The sequence below is a fragment of the Ylistrum balloti genome, unplaced genomic scaffold (assembly GCF_031769215.1).
Source record: "Ylistrum balloti isolate Yb309-2 unplaced genomic scaffold, AGI_CSIRO_Ybal_v1 Utg369962, whole genome shotgun sequence".
NCBI lineage: Eukaryota > Metazoa > Mollusca > Bivalvia > Pectinida > Pectinidae > Ylistrum > Ylistrum balloti.
In genome coordinates this window covers 330,640-345,773 of record NW_026782059.1, presented here as the reverse complement: position 1 = coordinate 345,773, position 15,134 = coordinate 330,640, and the positions used below count along the sequence as shown (strand labels likewise).

The following is a 15,134-nucleotide window of genomic DNA, read 5'->3' as shown; positions in this document are numbered from 1 at the left end:
TAGGTATTCGAGATGAGTACGTATCTTGAGTGTGCATTTGCTGGAGGTTGCGATATAGTCGTGTAAGCCTTCGTTTGATATTGCGGTGTTTTTCCCCGGATTTGTAGTACTATCACGTTGAAGTACAATACATACACTAACACATTTTATGAAAGTTCGGTTTTGATAACCTTTCTTCTCTCAGTCAAACTGAGCTTTTTATTACACCATTATCTAGAACTGATGACTAATTTCCCCTCAAATGTGCCTCACAATTAAAACCAGTAGTGATCATCCTAATGTTCTCTCTATATCATAGTATTAACACTCACTTTGTTCAGTCAGTATTGTTTCTAATAGTGATTCAAATTTAGTTTTGAAAACAGCGGGTAACAGAAAAGGAAAAATTATACTATGTCAAGTTCTTAATTCCTGTAGTGATTTATATCCTTACCAACAATTCTGCTTGTTTCTGATCTCCTGAACATAACTTTTTAAAATGCCCCGTATTTAATGGTCAACAAACCACATTGTTTATTTATCTTAACAGTTATGCAATCGAATCACATTATTATAGAGATTCTTCTTCAAGGCTGTCCTGATTATGATTGTCCTACAAATAAATTCTAAAGGATATGCATTAATTTATTTGAACATCTTGTCGATTTAATTTATGTAACACTTAAGAAGCGTGGCTGTACCAACCCAACAAGAGCATTGATTCTAAACAAGATAATTTAGTCTATTATATGTAATTATCTTTTACATAGTTATATTAGTACATATATTTGATTTAATAAATTTAGTTTATTAAACTTTTGTTGGTAGAAGTTACATATATGATATATGTAGATGGACGTTTGGTGTAAAACTGTCACTGTCTATCACAGTGGATAATGTTGTTGATATTAATATACATGTACTTTATGTCTATGTACAGAGTGTATGTTACATATCTTCATCAAGAGTTAATTTCCCTTAGATTTTTTAAAATTTAATCTAATCTAATTCTTTTTTAATTTTCAGTTCACAATTGTGTAAAGATACTTCAAACGTATTGATTATCTATTACACTTTTTGTTTATTCCACTTTAGCCATTTAACTGAGAGAATTAAAGAAGGATTTGCCCGTTATTTGATCTAATTCTCTATGCAGTTTTGTTGATAAAATTTGTTGAAATAAAGGCATTGTTTCTTAGGTAACATCGCAAGCCATATGTAGAAAATGTCCGCGGAATATAATCGTATCAGACTGCAAATTAATCTAAAGCTAGAAATCAGAGTAGCAAGTTACAAACGTTTACCTAGTTAGTCTTTATCATAAGAACATAATTCATAGCATCCTCGCAAAAATGAAAACTGAGGCCAACATCGAGGTATTGAAAGCTGTTAGGAATAGTTACCGTCAAGACTAAGAGAAGAAATCAAGAGCAGAAAGTAAATCGTCGAACATCATGGATGAAATGTGAACAGCAGGAAATGTTTTTCTCCACAGGAATAAAAACATGCGAACATTTAATCAGTTGCCTTAAAGTTAATGATAATTGTTTTTATAAGAATTAAGTTTTACTACTGATAAGTAATTACAACTGTTATCAGTTTACGAAAAAAACCTAAAAAAAAAAAAACAAAAACAAAAACAAAAACAAAAACAAACCAAAAACAAAAGCAAAACAAAAACAAAAGCAAAACAAAGGAGCAAAAACAAATCTATAAACATTCCACTTTGTCACTTTAATACAAAATCATCACATTTTAGCAGTTGTATTTAGACAGATCCTCATCCAATGATTCCTATTTCGGTAGGTTCAACATCAGGAAACGGGAAACTGGAAACAGAATTTTAGAATTATAAAAGATCATTATTTTCGATATTGTATAGTTTCAAAAGAACGTTAAGTACATGAACAGTTGAAATGCTTTACACCTGGAAGCTGATTTCTACAAATGGTAGTAAGCAATTTTACATAATACAACAAACACAAGCAGATTGGTTCAGCCGCTAATACAGTATAAAAATACAGTCTACCAAAGACATTGTTGTATGGTACTCGTTGGTTTGCCTGTTCATTCCGTTGTTATAGACGTTGTTCTGAGTAAGTAATGTAACAACGAAACCAACACACATAATTTCATTCGGGAAAGGAACACGGTAAATGTAATTTTTCTATAATACGTTCGATTTATGAATTTGCATTTCAACTCGAAATGAAAATTACCACTCCACAGGATTGTCAGCAGCATGTGGCCAAAGTTATCTGCGTAGCGTTATAGATGCCACTATGGCAAAGGAACTTATTATAGTATGTAACATCGATAATTTCAACGCCAAAAGAGGCAATCGTGAGGTTTCCTTGTCACGCTCTGCAATCGTGAGGTTTCCTTGTCACGCTCTGCAATCGTGAGGTTTTCTTGTCACGTTCTGTAATCGTGAGGTTTTCTTCACATGCTTGGTTACTTAGGTATATGTATAAATATATATATATTATCATTCTAAACATGATTTCTCATCAGGAAAGTTTACTGATAGAAACGGTAAGGAACAATAATTTAGTTATCAATCAAGAGAGATTGTAAATATATTTGTCGGGAATCTCGGCTTCTCTTCGTTGTTATTCATTTAACTGATTCACCTCGCATACATACAAAGACTATAATTAAATGACATGTATTAGATAGACGTTAGGAGAGAGAGAAAACAACTATATCTTTAGTTCACTAACTAGCTACAGTACTGCCGATGTGACATCACACAACATTACACTATGGACGCACGATAGGATAACTAGACGAAATTTGATACCGCTTATTTGTGCACACGACGTGCGATTTTTTGTGGTTCACATTAGTTAAAATATGGTTTATTTATTTTCGTGATATCTAACAGTGCAATTAAGCATATTATCTAAATTACCATATGTTTATAGGTCCAATGTAGATCTATCAGGTTTATAGCATAAATAGGGATATCCACACGTGATTAAGAGTTTTGTTTTTAAAGTGCCACACTAGACCAGTCCTATCTAATTTTCATTTGACTTCGTTTCATTATTGAAATTTCTTCCGTATTACTGTTATTTTCCTATCATTTCGGTAACAAAAGATATTTATCTATATATACATATTCACGTAGATTTTAAGGTGTTGTGTTTATTACACCGGAGACCTAGACGGGACGGACCAGTCATGTGCATACCCGTATCCCGGTATTTTTGTTACCCGGTTCACACCACTTACCATTCTCTGAGATGGGAAACTATACGATAGAGAGACTAATTAATGCAGGGTGCGTTGGTATTTCTATGACTGTAAATTAAAAAAAAAACTTTATAATCACTGATCAAAATCTAATACGCCTAGGATCGCAACTTAGTCATAAAAACACGAGTTTTCCGTTTGATTTTCAAGCCGTTATATGATCAAATATTTTTAACCAAACCGCACAAAACGGAGTTTTCTATTGCAAAATGTGCGTTAGTCCCTGTATCGTGCGTGTTTGCTGACGATGTACGCCGATATATGCACGGTGTCCGTACGATTGATTTTGTGCGTTGTACGATACTACAACCATAATGACAGACATTGCGGTATGTTACATTAGGTACCAGTTTTAGACCACATTACGTACTCCTTGTCATGTCTTTCACAGATAAAGAAATGTTTTGCTTCACAATTTCCGTCATCCCAGCCGAATCCACAGAATCTTGCTAGCCTAAGACAATCTTCAACGGAGTTGTAGTTATCGGGTTGGTTTGGACACCAGTTTGTGTAACCAATGATTGGTTCCTCGGAGTATGCCCAGGTCCACTCAGTCTCTGTGGCAATATCTGTCCCGTCCAGCCAATATCTCACTGAAGCTGTTGAGTCATGAGCTGTAAAGAGTAAATAAGGATAGAAAAATTGTAGATATTAAAAAGCATAGTTATGGTTGCACAACGATTCACTGTAAAACGAATTATCTAGTGAATGTCTCAGTACTAATATACCATGTATATAAATTAAATATGTACCCTAGAAATTCTTGAAGCCTTTAATGAATGTTTAATACTAAATTGTGTAAATAATAAGGCTATTACCTAAATGAACTAGAAGTAAATGTGAATATGAATGAACATTACATGCATCAGTCACGTGTCTATTATGACAAAATTTTGACCCTGGCAACCGTGCATTCAACTAAAACGGCTTGAAGGGATTTGCTAGTCATGATTTCCTTGAAAAAATGTGTTATTTAAATCACAATGAAATGAAATTAATAGTTACCATGCAGAATAAGCAAGTGGTTCCTGATGAAATTATCTTCCCTTTCTGTTTCAATGGCTGCTAGCTGGGCATCGAATGCCTCGCAATGTGACTGCAATAACAGACGGGAATATAGTATGTACTGAAGTGTACAGCTGTACAAAATCTTTGCTTCCATTTTAGAGAGTTTAAAAAATTATAACATAAAATTCACTTTCTTAAAATCTTTAAATTAGTGCTGAATCATTTCATTGCTTATTACTGGTGTGCAGCTACCATTTAAATGGGTTGACAAAACGCTGTTAAATAGGTAAATTTCGATATCGATTACAATAATTTTATAAGCTTTCTTTCGTGTAAAATCGAACAATTATCTTGCAAAGAGAAACGGTATAAGGGGCCCAAAGGTCTGTACCATTTACGTGGATAGTTGCCACAAAATTGCTATTCACAATTATAAAGAGATGTGGAATTTAAGAGCTTAAAAACAATTATTTAATTCTAACATTATCCCAAAAGGAGAAGATTTAAAAGTTATTCCTCCATAAAACCAATTTGCCCTCACCTGTAGAGTTTACACAAAATTTGGTCCCTACTTCTGACCAGTTATTACCATCATCCTATCAGAAGAACAGCAATTCTATTTCAAACACTTTCTGCTATATCTTTATTGGCCACCGTTCTACTCCCATCAAATATGTTCCACATCAAATTTGATCACAATCCCTCGAGATGTTCATTGCTACAGGCAAGTTTTAGACAAAACTAGATGAACAACGAACATGGGGAGCCAATAAAACAAAACAAATACATTACAGATGCGTCTTGCCATGCTTCTTGTATATCCACAAAGAAGTAGCAGGATGTTTCATATCTCGTCCATCCGTTTGGGCAGGACTCGCCAGACACTAACCAGACATTCCAATGAAACACAAAAAAAGTATTTCTCATTATTATACATGTTACTGCTAAAATACTGGGAGGGGGGGAAATGAAGGCCTGAAAATTCAGTCCGTTTTTTCTTCTTCAAATTCTGCTGGAAAATATTATAATTCTACGAATAGAATAAATATAATTAAGTTTAAAGGACAAATGTAAAGTGAGCATAACATTAAAAAAACTTGCATTAAGATATGGAAACAGTATTCAAGAAACTATGACATTAACAATTTAATACGACAGGTATATTGAACGTACATTCAAGGTATTCAAGTCATTCATTGACCCTGTCTGATCAGGGCTACACATGTAATTATAATAGTGAAAAGTATCTCAAAATAGATTATACGATAAACTGTGTCTGACATATAATAAAATAAATAACAAAAAAGTTTGTATGAAGTCTCAGTCTAGATATTGTACATGTTAATGACACTATCGTGATTGGTTGATAACTTATTCGTTACGGCCTATCAACACATGATATTTCATTAAGGCCAACTCAAGGTGTATATGATTTAAAAAAAAAACAGCAAACAGATGAAACAATATCAAATCTCAATGGAAGATACACCAAAAAGACATCATATTTATATATCACATAGTAAGAAGAAAAGATGGTCAGGAATAAATCACTCGTTATTAACAAAATGCATGTCTTAAAGATATACCACCTGTGGTTGTGTATAGAAGAACAATCAGCAGACCATCGGATAATACTTGCAGCATCTCTCTATTGAGGATGACTAGACTTTCCCGTAATTTCAATAATAAGAGACTCCGAGTCTCCAATGATAAGTCGAAGTTTCTAAATCCATGAGAATTTGAACAGCTGGGTCATTTGCGATAGTTCAATTATTGGTGTTGACCAGGTATTTACAAGTGTTCTTCTTATAGCCGGCTGTGTATAACGAATCTGATAGATTTTCCATATGTGAAAGCGTGTAATTATCTAAAACTAAATCAACAATAGTCAGACTATAAAGTTATTTTGCCTTGTTTTTACCAACATTCGTTCGAACAAATATCGTTCAAATATCAGATAGCTTACACTATTGCCATACCTAAGTCAAGCAACTGTGCCTCTCTTTTGGCAAATTTTGTTTTTGTTTTTTTCATACGAGGCTGAAACAGGTCACAAAGATCTTGCAAAGTCATATAATTTCACTTTCAGATGTATTGATGATGTCGTGTCTCTGAATAACAAGGGATTTATTGACCACAAGTATCATATATACTCACCAGGATTGGAGCTCGAAGACATGACAGACTCTTCTACATTTCCACATATCTCGATCTTTTCCTACAAGAAACCAATAATGACAGCTTTCATCCAAGCCGTATGATAAGCGTGATTATTTCAGTTGTGAGTTTTTCCATTTCTGGATAGTAACATCTATACATTCCCAACCTAAGGTGTAAACAGATTGCAGGTAATGCAATAATTAAGGACCTCTTTACAATATCTCGAGTTGCATGCAAGAAGTCGAGAACTTATGGGAAAAAAATTGATGAAAATTATGAGGAAGTGTTACGGTTTTAATAGTGTTCTTTTAAGAAAAATTCTCAAACATTCTCAATTAAGAGAAGCTGAATGTGCTTGATGTTCACTAGTTTGTCTATTGGTTCCATTTGTGTATGTATTGTTCTTATTTCAGAGGGTGACATTACTTACCTGGATTAACGAAGATGTACTTTTTCAGGAGTCTCAGTTTAAAAAATTATCTTTTTTATATTTTGCCTTAGTTTGATTGAATTTGAGTGAAAACAATGCTCAATGTTGTATTGATACAGTTATTAGTCCAAAGATGCTTGTGAGACCATGTTCTAAGTATAATTTGACAAGTTGTTGCGTCACACTACAGAGGTCCTCTAATGACACTTCGGTGTAAAATACGTCTGTGAGTAGTATGCGTCATATTCCTGTTGTGATGACGTTAACACTTAACAAAGATAAAATAAATAATGAAATTTCTTTGGTCCTCGTCATACACCGTTCTTGTGGCACGCATGTTGGTGTTACTGAACGTCATTTGGATTTAACAAAGTTTGTAAGATTAAGAGTTTTTTGAAAATATTTGTTTGAAGATTCTAATTTTGTTCGGAGAAAAAGTAGGATGTACAATCAATCTTCCTGTCTTTTCTTTTATTTGGCATCAAAATAATTGTGTAATTGACTATTCATAATTGTTATTTACATGTGAATAAAAGTCCGTGTTTTTGGTGTCGTTCGATGCAATACAATAAACAAGTACAGCATAGGTGTTATATATATATATTACTTTATGTAATTTCCAATTTGATTTTGACGTGAAGACTTTGACCTATGGTCGGGTGACTCTTCATTTGATTTCAGTCAGTTATGTACCATTGTGTCAGTAAATGATCTAAGTCTAGTCGCCTAGTAGGAGCATGCAATGACGGCAGCATATACCATTCATATAATTCAGAGCGACTGAAAAAGATAAGAAAAAATGGTCAAATAGAGAGATACACCAGCACAAAATCACACCAATGATCTTGTACCACATATTGGACGAAAGCACGAAAAGAAATAAACAGGACTGATGTCCTAGGTTAGGTGACCATCAATATTCGAATTTTATGTTGCTTGGATAACAAGCGAAAACGTTAGTGAAAAGAAATACCTTTCACTCGTTTATCTCGATTTCATAATTATTTTAAAATTGATTTAACATTATTCATACCATTTTTTATGAAAAAAGTGGGCAGCTAATGCCAAGTAGCTAAGGCGTCTTACCATTTTTATCATTAACCCTCCGCCTCTGGGTCTTGGGTTTGAGGTCTACATGTGCAGTTGCCAGGCATTGGCCGCAGGTCGTTGTTTTTTCTCCGGGAACTCATACTTATCTCTACCTACCATCCAAACCTTGAACGTCCTTAAATGACTGGCTTTTATGGGGCGTATGGTATAAATAGAAATTGTTTATAGATAATTGCAATTCAAGCAAATGACACCAATATTACCATGATAGGACCTAAAACGTTAAATTACCAAATTAAAAACTTTTCTTTGTGGGATGTGAAACTGGACGAGTGTTTGGATAATGATTATGTTGACATATTCGTATTTTTTTTTTCATCTATTTTGCACATACCATAACGAACACATTGCACCCTCAAAAGTAACACTCTAGATCTAGCCCCATAATTCAGTACATATAGTTTTGATGTTAAAAGAAATGAAGGATTTCTCGTAACCAGTGATTTATGTTATCAGTCACAAATAACATGAAGTCAGATTGGTTTATGTTGAATTTGCTTTCATCAGTTGACATCCATGAAGTCCATTATTGCCAACCACAAATTGTTAGATACGTATAACTATCACTTTGATTACCCATCTTGTTATAAAGGGAGTCAACTTCAAACAATTTACATCATTTTCAAAATCCCTATTCCACTGGGAATATCCGTAGTATCAATTCCGTACAATGGTTTAAAAAGCGAACTGATTGTTCCAAATAAATATTTCATACATCAATAGATAATGCCATGATCAAATCTTCTAAATGTTGTGTTATAAGGACGCTTATTCTGTTAACATTACTAACCCCGAGAAAACAATTTTCAAAATGACATTTGCTTGATGTTTATATTCTTCACATGCAACAACATTAGCATTAGTCATTTAAAAACTTGATATACTGTAAAACATATTGAGGAGCTAAATATGCCTGGGTTTTTGGGAAAAAGAAAAAGAAAAAACTAACAAACAAAGCAAAAAATACTCGCGTACACCTGTTTTCGTGGAAAAGAACTCGTGGATTCTTTGTACACATAATGAAACTAATTTCCAAAAAATAATGATTATACAGTACATTCTATTCCATCGTATGATTTTGTAATAGCCTTGAATTTATTTTGAACTGTAAATAGATGTAAAATTGATGTTGTATTTTTTCTATATATGTTGTAAATACTGTATAGTTAACTTTGACTCTTTGTGAAAAGAACATTGCACTCAAAACGTACATTTTGAATTTTAAATACAGATATGTTAAACCAGCCTAAACAATGAATCGTGAATTGTCTGGTATTCGACAATTTGCATGAGAACAAATATGATATACATAATGTCATTTATTTTCGATTGCTGGGCCAAGCTGATTTTGGTAAGAGTAAAATGGGTCCTCCAAATGATTTTAATATCGCAGATAATTTGATAATACGTTCACAATAACAACTTTGCCGAAAAGGTCGATGCTATGATGGTAGAGTATGAGACGTATACACAATGGAGTCATATAATTATGCTAAGGGTAGTGTCTTTAAAACAGATGTGAACATACCTGGTATGTTATACTGATAGTAAGTGGGTATGTAAATATATTTTGAATGATAAATATCATTTATCATGATCTAATTTACTTTCTCCGGAGACACTGCCTAATTGTCGACCTTTCATAACTCATTGCCAGTGTGAGGAAAGCTTTGGATTCCCAGGTCGAGATATGCAAAGCTTCAAAATGGGTTGTTTTTACTGCAAGAATAAAGCATTTTAAGGAGGAAAACATAGTTAATTGCAATTGACAAGAGTTGTCTTTCTTGTTGCACAATATTCGGAAAGGTGCTTAAATTATTTCAGGTTCAAAATTAACTTGAATCGACATAGCCAGTGATTCATATCATTCAAGAATAAAAAAAAACCAGGAGAATATCGACATATTAGAAGTGTTAATCAATGCCACTATGTTTAAGTTTGAAAAGAAGAAATATTTACACGGAGACCATTGAAAAAGTACAAGGAGAATAAGACCAGGTTTTCCGCCTTAAATAGATATTGGACAAAACCGTTTCCTTCTCAAAGTAAATTGAAACAACTTGGAAATCGATATAATCAATTATTACAATTCATTTAATGAGTTATTGCACATTCATATTTAGTGTTCCAATACCCATAAAAAAATAAACATTACGTAAGATATGAACTACTGCAGAATGCTTGTCATATAAGGCAAACCAGACACCTGATACAACATTCATTTTCAAATAAAATAACATAATTTATCATACTTAAAAAACAGATATTTCCGCGACGTCATTATACTTATATCAAAATGAATGAGTTTTTTCGTCTAAAAGGAACATGTTTTAATAAATTTTATTCCCCTTAACGATCTCTTCACAATTTTCTTCTCAAATGATCTTAATGATAAAAGGACGTCATGACTATTTCATGAAAAGAAGAAAAAAGGAAAAAGACTAATTATATTCTTAACGAAGTCAAATATGATGGAAAGAAAGATTCACACGGATACTCCTGAGCACCTACAAGGAGAATAAGACCAGATATTCCGGACGAGTAAGAGAGTTCTGCTTTATCAAAATAAACTGTTATATTGTGAGGGAATTCCAAGCGGTTTGTTGTTCGTATGAAGGAGAAGTACTTTTTTAAAGAAGAAGTCCTTTTTGAAGGCGAATTCCTTTTTGTTTTTGTTGCTTTGGTGATTTTATAAAAGGCACACACGTGAATAGCTCCTTTTAATACAAATTGCTACGAGTTTTATGACAATGAATTAACTACTTCCACCCTTCTAGGACTCGTCAGTGATTGTGCAGACCTATACTGTAAGGCCCGAGAGACGACTTAGGAAAATCCAAAGTGATCGATAGAAAAGTCAAAAGCTGGAAGAGGAGGCATACTGCTATTTGACAATTTTAGAACGTCAAGTGCACGTTATGTGACCTCAGTTAATTATATGTCGAATGTCCTTCAAACAGTACAGTACCAAAGCAACGTTACATACTATAGCCCATTTCTGTGCAAGTGTTATTGATACAGTGGCTTGCATCACACACCAATTTGCCTGTAATATGATAGTTACCAACATATCGTAACTTGACACCCAAACCAGTCGTAATGTACACGATCAAAGGAAAGTTTGGAGACTGGAAATTTAGAATAAATGATCCTGGAAAAAGAACAAGAAATCTCGAAATGAGTACAATTCTTTTATTGTACCGTTCATTTTACATACTAATTTGAAATGTGTAACAAGTCGTATAGCATTCCTAAAACAAAGATGAATGATGATCTAAAACCAACATGAATGCACCCACATCTCACCATTTCCCTTCCCGTCCGAAATACAACCAGCAGCATACATCACACTGAACATTACCACTTTTGAGGAAAACAAATGTTGACAAGTTCTATTATTTCTAGTTTATCAAAACATGTTCTCGTTTGGATTACCAATATCTATTGTAAGATTAAGAATTATTTTTCCGTTGAACCAGCACAATGTATTCTACTAGTCTGCTAGATATCTAAAATAGGTAAAGTGCATTTGGGCTTCGATATGGTATATTAATAATGCATTTATGTTTGATTTGAATTATATTGAATTCTTTATATTTCTAATTGCATCACGGACTATTACATATAAAATTTTGGTTTTGTTACTTTATACTACAGTGCTAGATTGATAAGATTATCTTTGTCAGTAATATTGTTCCCTAAACCCTGACATTTTATAAGCGTATTAAGTACGCGATTGGGCAAATGGGTCATTGTATTACAAAATAACATATTTATCTTCTATGAACCCTTGTATTCATTCCCTCAGGTAAAAATAATAATTTTGTAACTTATACAAATTTAACTGCACACGTGAAGATGATAATACCTTAATCAAAATGTTGTGGATTTGAATAACACAGATGCTGTATAAGTAAGGAACGATTTTAATATTATCTTTATGCAGGTGTGAAATTTATACAAATTTCAGTTATTTAAACAGTAATAACACTATAATAATCAAAGGGATTTTTTTTATTTGGTGTCGAACTCCACACATTAAACAAGAAAGGTAAGTTAAATAACAAATTTCAATTATAAATACATAATTTCCAAATCAAATCTTGAAAAATTAGTGACTGCATCAAGTTAAGTGGTCAAACATTTTTTGAGATGTGCAGGCGATAAAAGCTAAAGTGACTTTGTTTATGGTATATAGCATAGAACTGCTCTTTTGTTCCTACGGTATATTTGATATCGACACGATGTTAAGCCAATCAAAATACTATTTAATCAAACGGGTTAAGTAAATTCAAAGTAATTCCATACAGTTTATTTAACATCAGGATGGAGGCATGTTCTTGTTGTAAAATAGCCTTTTATAAAATATACTGTAAAAATCGTTCTAATAATGAAATACTTTCATAAATTCATTAATTTGATTTGCATACTTTGGAAAATATAATGTATTAGCATATCAAAGCTTAAGGATGGTACGGAAATAACAAAATTCAATTATAATAGCTTATGACTTACATTCATTCAATGAAAGTGTATCCAACTTTTGTAAAGCCTTCATCTAAAACGATATATTTAACATTATGAAAAAAATGATTTCACATTAAAAACATTTATAAAACAATCGATAACATACTACACACATTACTAAATTGACATATTACTTATCAAGTTCGAAAATAAAGAACGGAACATTTCATTGATATGATAATACAATTGATAGAAGTTGCGAAAGCTTTATTGCTGTCTTATTGTACGCAGAAAATGGCGCAAGTTATGTATTTCATTTACCGCTCTTATTTTGTTCAAGAATTGTTGACAAACGCGAGATTTCCAAGACTTAGTTTTAATTTCATAAAATGACCTTTTTAATCAAATTTGCTGTCGACCTTTTAGATATTTGAAAAAAAAACATCAAAATAAATTCCAACTATTTTCTGAAACAACCACGAACTGTTTTTCTTTTTGTTTGTTTTTGTTTTCCATAACATCTTATCTACACATAGACACTTCAACGCAAGGTAAATTCAATAAATGTGCGTGTCTTAATTATACACTTTAATATGACAAACATGAGAAAAGACCGTATTTCATGAAATATCTATATACAAACTTCAATATGGAAACTGAAAATAAAACAATATTGATCAATATACACGTTTTAAACGATAACTGTTTGACATCCCAAGTCAATAGTTTACTGACAATTTTTATGTAGACTGTATTTATCTCAATTTGTAACATATTATACAACCTGTGTAATATGCAAACGTATTCAGTTACACATAAATGCGTTTCCTTTCTGATTTGAATGTTAATTTCATTTGTTTTTTTAATTTGCTTAATCAGTTCACCTGGTTCAAATGTTTCATATTTCAAAACGTTTAAAATGCGTGATTTTCTTTCTTTTTTTAAAATCAAATATCCAGTTAGCAAATGTTTGACTAAGCAGGCAGGTGATTAGTTGTCTAACTGTCTAGCTGTTTAGAGGAATGGTATGACATGAACAAACAATACACACATTTAAAATAACTTGAATACTATCATGGTCAATCATTTCGTTGAATTAACTATCTTTGTATGTCAGATGCTTGGGGTAAACGTCATTCGCATGCTCACACCAGTAACTCAATTTTCTGTGCATGTTTAGAGTATTTTAGTGTCCACTGATGTGTTTAATTTGTAGGACAAAACAAAATGGTATTTTTTCCTCGAGAAAAAGCTAGTGCAAATGACACACACGTGTATAGCACCTTAACTGTTACGTCTCTCTAGGACGTTTTACTGATGGCTACCAAAAACCATTTTGGTACGAACAACTTGGCACCACCTTGATTTTCTCAATTGTCATATTTTTCAAGGACAAATTTACAGATGTAAAGCTCAATCCTGATTTTTAATGAAAATCCTATTAAAACATGAACAATATGAAATTTCTACCATTGCCTATTTAAAAATGTGATAAGAACAAATTTTGCCGAGGCCTGCTTCTCAGTATTAAAAGCGAAAATGTAATTTCCGTTGATTCCCAACTCTGACCCGAAAGTTCAAACATAAATAATATCCATATAAATCTACAGAGAATATGCAAAAATGACAAAAATTATATGGACTTGATATTCTCCGGAATGCAGATTATATATATATTTAGAGATGCAGTTCTAATTTCCTCTATTTCATGATGTAATATATATTAACACCATATCATCATGTCTTCAACTCACTATTTAGTCCATTAACAATTACGATATAATTAATGTAATTTTCAAAGTAGATATAATGGAGAAAAATAGATAATCTCCTGCAGAGGTAGGAGAAATGAATCATCTTTAAACAATAAAAACAAGACAATGCAGTTTAATATATCAATCTAATAACAACTTACTGATAAAGAACATCATGCCATTAAAATGTATCAAATTGAAAAATAAAAACTATAAAATAATTCAGCTCTGACAATAATATTACTGCTCAATTCACACCAAAACTACAATACAACAGGGAATGGTATCATTCTACTATATACATGAAAGTTGCTCTTGTAATAAGGATTTGCCTCTCGTCCATATCGCACTAAATATCCTTTCACATAGGATAATACAACTGACCAACTGGAAATTGTATGCTTATAATTAAACGTAGAGGCAATGCACAGTGTATTACGTTAACGTTTGAAATTACATACGTATTAGTGAGGCCTACACAATGCAATCTTGTGTTCAGTTGTTTCAAACGTCAGTATCAATTATATTTCATTGTCTCTTTTATATTAGAAGTATTAAGTGATTTGATTTTTTTTGAAAAGTGTATAATTATCGAAGCCTGGAATCTTGTTAAACCCTAATAAATAAAGACAATCGCATTAAACAGCATATGTATAACATCCCTTTTATATTACAGGAAGTGCTTAATAATGCAACAACTTCTGACAAAATGTACACTTATTAATGTCCAGATTTTGGTTATTGGTTAAAAAAGGACAAAAAATACTTTTTAAAGCGATTGCAACAAATCTAAATCTTATACATACCAAAACATACAAAAATGTCAATATTGACAAGTGTGCTATATTGGACACGTTGACTGCCAACATGGAGATATATCTTTTAAAACATTTAATATCAAATCTAAGAGAAAGTTGTTTATCACAGGCACAATACAGAGGTATCCTCTTCAAAACCAATCCAAGCTT

At 32.4% G+C, this 15,134-nt stretch overlaps 1 protein-coding gene across 1 annotated transcript; it reads right to left on the bottom strand.

Annotated features, from left to right (window-relative positions):
- Positions 1-1,759: 1,759 nt before the first annotated feature.
- LOC132547582 (perlucin-like) lies at positions 1,760-5,889 on the bottom strand. Its single transcript, XM_060211359.1, has 5 exons — positions 5,835-5,889; positions 5,038-5,129; positions 4,243-4,333; positions 3,608-3,851; positions 1,760-1,808 (listed from the first exon to the last, which is right to left on the bottom strand). Exons 1-5 carry the CDS (start codon positions 5,887-5,889, stop codon positions 1,760-1,762), a joined length of 531 nt encoding a protein of 176 aa, XP_060067342.1.
- Between the last annotated feature and the right edge of the window lie 9,245 nt (positions 5,890-15,134).